Source organism: Salvia splendens, chromosome 10, assembly GCF_004379255.2.
Source record: "Salvia splendens isolate huo1 chromosome 10, SspV2, whole genome shotgun sequence".
Lineage (NCBI taxonomy): Eukaryota > Viridiplantae > Streptophyta > Magnoliopsida > Lamiales > Lamiaceae > Salvia > Salvia splendens.
Window position 1 is genome coordinate 21,947,367 of NC_056041.1, and position 7,511 is coordinate 21,954,877.

At 36.7% G+C, this 7,511-nt stretch overlaps 1 protein-coding gene across 1 annotated transcript; it reads left to right on the top strand.

Annotated features, from left to right (window-relative positions):
• The first annotated feature begins 262 nt into the window (after nt 1-262).
• Nucleotides 263-1,623, top strand: LOC121751695 (transcription factor bHLH100-like). Its single transcript, XM_042146496.1, has 3 exons — nt 263-475; nt 1,024-1,347; nt 1,493-1,623. The coding sequence occupies exons 1-3, from the start codon at nt 263-265 to the stop codon at nt 1,562-1,564; spliced, it is 609 nt and encodes a 202-aa protein (XP_042002430.1). The 3' UTR covers nt 1,565-1,623.
• The last annotated feature ends 5,888 nt before the right edge of the window (nt 1,624-7,511 follow it).

Consider the following 7,511-nt stretch of genomic DNA (forward strand, 5'->3'; position numbering starts at 1 on the left):
AATCGTACAACGGACCAAAATTTAAAATTGATGGGATCTTGTCAATTTGTGATTTTAATAATTTGAGGAATATATGCGTCTTAATTTTATAACCAAATTAAAAATTGAAGCTGACATAGCACTGTTGAAATTTTAATTAGGAGTATATATATATAGAGCATGTCATCAACCACCAAAAACACCACATATCAAAACAGAGTAATTCATTTTCATAAAAAAAAAAAAAACGTTGGCTATTTCTCCACAATTTTGTTCATATGCCATGATGGGCCATGAAGAAGAAAACTTAAGCTACTTTAGTAGAGAGAGAAGAGATACCTCAGATCTCCAAATCAATGATTTTATTATAAATGGAGATGATGGTGATAAGAAGGTGAAGAAACTCAACCTCAATGCAAGCGAGCGTTATCGCCGCAAGAAAATGGACACTTTGTATGCCAATCTTCGCTCTCTTCTTCCTCCTCAAGATCTCTCTGTAAGACCCCTCTCTCTCGATTCCGGTTGCTATGGTTACGTTTGATTAAAGACAATAACTAATCTTATCTCTTGTCCAATTATAATTTTTTTAAAATTTGGTCTTTTGGTCGGTCTTTATCAGAGTAAAAGTCAATTTTGATTATAAACATATGACTAAAATACGAATTAGGTCCGAAACATTTACTTTTTGAAAAAACAGAGTCATAACAAATGAAAATATTGAAAAAGTAGTCCTTTTTTATGATTTCGTCAAAATATTAACGGTCAATACTAACTGCACAGTGGCATGACCATTAGTTTTTTGATGGAACCGTAAAAAAATGATCACTCCGACACAGATTTTATTTGTTATAGACTTTTTTTTCAAAAAGTGAATATTTTAGACTAAATTCGTATTTTTGGTCATATGTTTAGGACCTAAATTGACATTTGCTCTAAAATTATTACAATTAGATTGTTTTTCATGGTCCCAATGATTAATTATTAAATCCTAGACAAATCTGACGTTATCTTGTTTAACGAACTGAACGCTAAACGTTGTCGCAGAAAAAGTTGAGCATTACGGCCACGATTTCGAGAGTGCTGAATTACATAACTGAGCTGCAGGCAGAAGTGGAGAGGCTAAAACACAAGGAGAGATTTGTCTCACAAAAGAGTCACATAAATTTAAAGAAATCAAGCTCCAATTCAGCAGCTTCAGCAACTCCAATCAGCGACGTTGAAGTCGTGATCCAGATTTGCATTACCAAGGAAGAAAATGGTTCGTTTTCTGAAGCAATCTCGAGATTGGAAGAAGAAGGTTTTCTCATGGTCAATGCTTCTTGTTTCCAATCATTTCAATCAAGGCTTTTCTATAATCTCCATTTTCAGGTAAGGATAATAATTTATTATTATTATTATTATTATTATTATTATTATTATTATTATTATTATTATTATTATTATTATTATTATTATTATTATTATTACTTGGGAATATGTTTTTTTTATTGATTAGGGTTCTTGTTTTTAACAGGCACAAGAAGGTCAAGTGATTTTGTATATATGTTGTATATATATGTTCGTGTCGTATTTTTATGTTGTGTAATATTTATTAGTGGAGGCTATAGTGGACATTATTTAATTATATAGTAGAACAAGAGGTGGAGCTAGAGTAGTTAAAAAGAAGTGTATACTAACTTTCATGAAGTTGTGGAATCCCACTATATATTTTGAATTAGATAAATTTCTAGGTATGTACATAATTGAGCACCAAATGTCGTTTCACGTGATTAAGATTTTGTTAAATAATGTTCTCAAGATTATTGACTAAAGTCCAAATTTAGTTTCTTATATTTGTTTAAAAAAAAAATTCAATACTATATATGAGGTGTGTAATCTTTTGATCTCAAACAATATGTTTTGATTCAAAATTAACATTTTCTGTTAAATGTAATTGTTAAATTAATAACCTAATTATAATCTAACTAACCTAACTTAATTAATGAATTTAATATGAAAATTTATAAAATATTTTTTCATAAAATAAAAATAGAATAAATTAAAAGGAAATTTGCTTTCCACAAATTGATGTTGTTTATACAAATTGAAGCCGGGTTGATAACACAAGCTACAATATTGTGGGCTATTACGCCTATATTTTTTCCCATATTCTGTCCATTATATAGAATAACAACATTTAATTCTTGTTAATTAACTAAGTAAGAAATCAAGTTAAGTTTGAATAAAAAAGGTAACTACGTTTTGTACATTTAGGGTTTAGGGTTGCTAGCTTCAACGATACGTTTTGATTCAAGATGAATAAGCTAGGGATATTTCCTCTTGTTATGAACCTTTTTGCCACATTTATAGCATGTGTAATCAGGCATCATTTGTTGTTTATTTCTCTTTAGATGTTTTTGGCCTTGCTCATTTTGGACAACCCGAAAGTTTGATGATTTCGGGTGGGACGACACAGGCATCATTTGTTGTTTATTTCTCTTTAGATGTTTTTTGCCTTGCTCATTTTGGACGGCCCGAAAGTTTGATGATTTCGGGTGGGACGACATCACGCTCCATCGTCTTGGGCCATAAGTTGTGACCTTCAACTGGGTGAATAATTGGTTGGTAAATCTTTTGGGAGCTTTCTTTTAAATAACAAGTATCCATAAACTGATTCCACCGCCTCACATGTTGTCTCTTTAGCTGCAATTGTGTGATAACACGGGATGCCTGTGAGCATCCATTTCCTGCAATTAATTGTTCTATCCCTCAAGTTAACAACAAATTGTTCATTTCACTTCGTGTTCACTTGGTAAATCCACTCTCCAGCCTCCCACGCCATGCATTCGCTTGTCCTCTCTTTGAGTTTTTCAATTTTCTTCCTTATTTCAGACCAAACAGTCTTGTATCCTTGAAGTAAATTGGTCTTGTATCCTTGAAGTAAATTGTCTTCTAGTTGTGAATCTATCCATCGTGTACATTCTGATGCACTCCAAAACCCCATACAATGGCTTTTCACGAGCAATAAAAACTCGTGCCTAACCCAAAATGCATATTCTTATGGAATGGAGGGATTAAGGTATTACTAGAATTCTTATCTTAATTTACTGTATCATGCAATGAATTAAAATTTGATATATGATGTATTTATACTAATTGAGTATGAGATTTTGATTTAAAATTTTTCATAATTTTGATATTAACTTTTTACATTCCAAAATTTTTATTATTTCTAGAACATAACAACTCGATCAAAAAAAATCAACATGTTCTGAACTTATATATTTAACAATCTAAAGCTATAATATTAAATATTTTCACATTTTATTTGTAAATATTAGAATTCTTAACTCTAAAAAATAAGATTATCAGATATAGTATTAGTAGATTTTACTATTCTTTATATTCTTAATTCTTAATCAATTCGTTGTTTGTTGGACTACACACAGTGAGCTAGACTACAATAACTACATTAGTTAGCTTTCTTCCTTTTCCTTGTTTGCCAGAGATGTGTTGCTGGTGTGATTATTTCGGCCTTGTCTAATTCTTCAGGTTGTGGTGTTTGTGTTGGTGTAAGGGCACCCACAATGGGGCGCCCGATGGCACGCCCTATGCGTGCCATCGTCCTCGGGCGCGGACGATGCCTCCATTATGGGTGCTCGCCATAGGGCGCGCCCTATGCCCACGCCCTAAGCTTCGGGCGCGGAAAAAGCGCGGACGATAGCCTATCGTCCGCGCCATCGAGCACCATTGTGGGCTCGGCGGACGATGGCACGCGTTTTTGAATTATCTTTTTTTTTCCGAATTTTGTCTATTTAAACCTCGTTTTTCATTCACTTGTTCATACGAACATCTCGCCTCTCTCATTTCTCTCATCTCTCACATTTCTACCTCTCTCACATACCAAAATGAACCACGACGACGACACTAGTTCTAGTTCCTCGGAGTCAGGTAGTCCGACCTCGGAAGCCTTAGATGCAGCCGTTGAAGAGGCCATGGCAGAATGCTTAGTCTAAATGCAGCGCGAGGAGGTGGCGGCGGAGCAGATCCATAGGCCTATTCGACATCGGACGGTTGTCCGACGCGACCACGCGGCAACTCACCAACGTCTGATTGCAGACCATTTTGTCGAGCAACCACGGTGGGGACCGACTGTTTTCCGCCGCCGGTTTAGAATGCCGCGTTACCTTTTTCTTAGCATTGTCCGGACTTTGTCGTCACGTGATGAATACATGACGTATCGGGAAGATGGCGTCGGCAGACCCGGCCTTACACTGTTGCAAAAGTGCACGGCTGCACTCCGTCAGTTGGCCTACGGCACCACGGCGGTCATTTTCGACGAGTACCTCCATGTCGGGGAGACAACAGGCCGGGAGTGCCTGAAGAGATTTTGTAGGGGACCTGTGGAGGCCTACGGCGACACATATTTGCGCAGACCGACTGCCGTTGATTGTCAGGGCCTAATGAAGATGCACGAGACGGCGCACGGCTTTCCTAGGATGCTAGGGAGCATCGACTGTATGCACTGGGAGTGGAAGAATTGTCCGACGGCGTGGAGAGGCCAATTCACTAGTGGATACAAGGACAGCCACCCGACGATGATCCTCGAAGCCTTCGCTGACCATCGGCTCTGGATCTGGCATGCTTACTTCGGCGTGGCCAGGTCGAACAATGACATTAACGTACTCAACTCATCCACCCTCTTCACCGAGCAATGCAATGGCAACTGCCCGGCCATCGAGTTCACTGTCAACAGGCGCCAATACCACATGAGGTACTATTTGGCCGATGACATATACCCACGGTGGCCTGTTTTTGTGAAGACGATCAGCTGCCCAATTGGTGAGAAGAGGGTTTTATTTTCGCAAAAGCAGGAGGCGGCGCGGAAGGATGCCGAGCGGGCATTTGGTGTGCTCCAAGCACAGTGGGCAATTGTGAAAGGGCCGGCTCGTCTCTGGTTCAAGGAAGTCATCGCCGATGTCATGTATGCGTGCATAATCATGCACAACATGATAGTCGAGCATGAAGGTGGGACCATCACCGACTGGAACGATGATGAAGGTGCATCTAGCTCGTCCAGCACGGCGACCGAGCCCCCCGCTAGAGGATTACCGACGGGCTTCAATGAGGTTCTATCTAGACATGCCTCAATGCGCAACCAACAAGACCATGCCCAGCTCATGAACGACATGATTGAAGAAGTGTGGGCCCGTAACCGTCGTCGCTGAGTGTGCGTATTTTTTAATTCGTATTGTAATGTATTAATTTTTATAAATGAAATGAAGTTTTTTCTCAATTTTTGTAGTTATTTAAATATTCAAATAAAAGAAAATGCATAGGGCGCGTCTTAGGGCGCCACACTGCAGGTGGGAGGGTAGGAGGATAAAATTGATTATGTGGCGGTGTATAGGGCGCGCCCCATTGCTAATGCTCTAAGGTTAGGCCAAGGGCAATTTCTTTGTCTCCATTGTTTTAGGCGAAGAGCAATTTTTTCGCCTCCACTTGTTTAGCTTGGTGTGGTTGATGCTATAAGTTTTTTTTATTTGATATTTTTTTTTCATTTGATATTTTTTTTTCATTCGCCGGAGATTGAACAATTTGATGCATTTATCGCACTTATCGGAAAAAAAACTCAACTCAACTCATATGATTTATTTACATTAATATAACTTTATAAAACCATATTGCTATTTTTTCAAATTTTAAAATCTCATTACACAACACCAATAAAATCTCATTTTCAAGCATTATTTGGTGCGAACCACCATGAGTACGAATTAAACGAAAAGAAAGCTGCTGGGGATAAGTGTGTTTTATTTAATACACAAATTAGGATGGATAAAGACTGAATTTGGACACAATCATTCTCTACTTTTTCATTCTTGAAATTGAATTATGGAAATAGAGAATGAATGTAGATGGAGAAGAAGAATTCATAATTGTTGGAATGGTGGTAGCCAGCAATTTTTGTACGAAAGTTCATTATAATATGGCATGTTGGCCAATATATGTTCAGCAAAATGAAGCCTCAAAATTATCTCTCCCATATACGTATTATCTATGTACCATTAAATTTGAAATATTTTTTACCCCCTCCGTTCCGGCCTAAGTGAAACGTATTCCTTTTTTTACGTCCCAACCTAAGTGGGACGTTTCCCTTTTTGGCAACAATCAACTCACTATTTTCTCCTACTTTATCCTCTTATCTCTCTTACTTTATCATCTCTCTTACTTTATTCTCTCTTTCACTTTCTTACTTTATTTTCTCTCTTACTTTTCTATTATAAAATGAATTAAACATTTTTTAAAAATAAAAATAATATCATTTCATTTTTTTTTCTCTCCATTTAACTCACAAAACAACTTTACATAAAATCTTGTGCCAAAAACAAATGTTTCTTATTTAGTAGATCGGAAGGAGTATTAACTTATATTTCATGATGATCATATTGATATTCATTTTAGGTTGCTCCATACACAAACGCATAGATCAATCCTCTGACCATTTGATTAAGGACAGATGAATATCATGCCACCTGACTCGAGTTTATGTACCTTACTTTAGATACGAGAGAATTCTTATGAGTAAGAGATGTATATGTAGCCTGAAATCCGTGATCCAACTCAAATAGCCCACTAAATTTAAATGGTTATGAGTGTAAATTTATAACCTAAAAAATTCTCAACTCAATTAGGTAGGATGTATCTGATTAACCCTACCCTGTTAAATCATTATTATCTGCTACTCCTTCCGCTTCTTCTAACTGACACATTTTCCTTTTTGGGATGTTCCACTCTAAATGACACATTTCTAAATATATATAGAAACATTTCTCTTACTTTATTCTTACTACTTTACTCACAAAACAACATTATATAAAATTTCATAGCGAATTAGAAATTATGCACTTAAAGTGAGACGAAAAGAGTAGTATATTATAAATACGTATAAAGTAGAGTATATGTTACGATTTACGATTGATCTTTATGTCCTACATGTTACATGGTTCAGTATTTATACAACGATATGTGATTTTGACCAATATAGTTACAATGAGTTGCACTCACTTATAAGTGCTTAAAACAGATTAAAAAATCAATTTTTTAAAAGTATATCGTTACTTTAATTACAATCTAGACCTACTTCACTACTTTATACTCTTTTCATCCCATAATAAATGTCACATTTAGAGCATTCACAATGGGAGAACTGATGTCCAGGCCTTGAGATTGGCCCTCATCAGCCCACCATGACAGTAGACGGGCCAATGAACGGCCCCTCCCTCCTCACTCCATATACCCGACACGTCGGCCTTGGCCGATGATCGGCCCTCCATTACGGGGATAGGGCGTGATCATCGGTCCTTCCTTTTTTGAAATTTTTTTGAAATTTCTTTATTCCATATTTTCTATGCTTTCCATATCCCACACCAATATCTTCTTTTCAGCTTTTGGCATATTGTACGTTAAAAAGCTGTATAAAATAATTGTATATATAGTGACGAAGAAATTAATTGTAGTTTCAGTAGCAATTACTCTATGGAATCATGTCA

Excerpts from the sequence above, each read along its gene's own strand:
- LOC121751695 (XM_042146496.1), top strand. The coding sequence starts at position 263 with ATGATGGGCCATGAAGAAGAAAACTTAAGCTACTTTAGTAGAGAGAGA. Across the intron at positions 476-1,023 it reads TTCCTCCTCAAGATCTCTCT|AAAAAGTTGAGCATTACGGC; the intron begins GTAAGACCCCTC and ends ACGTTGTCGCAG. Across the intron at positions 1,348-1,492 it reads TCTATAATCTCCATTTTCAG|GCACAAGAAGGTCAAGTGAT; the intron begins GTAAGGATAATA and ends TGTTTTTAACAG.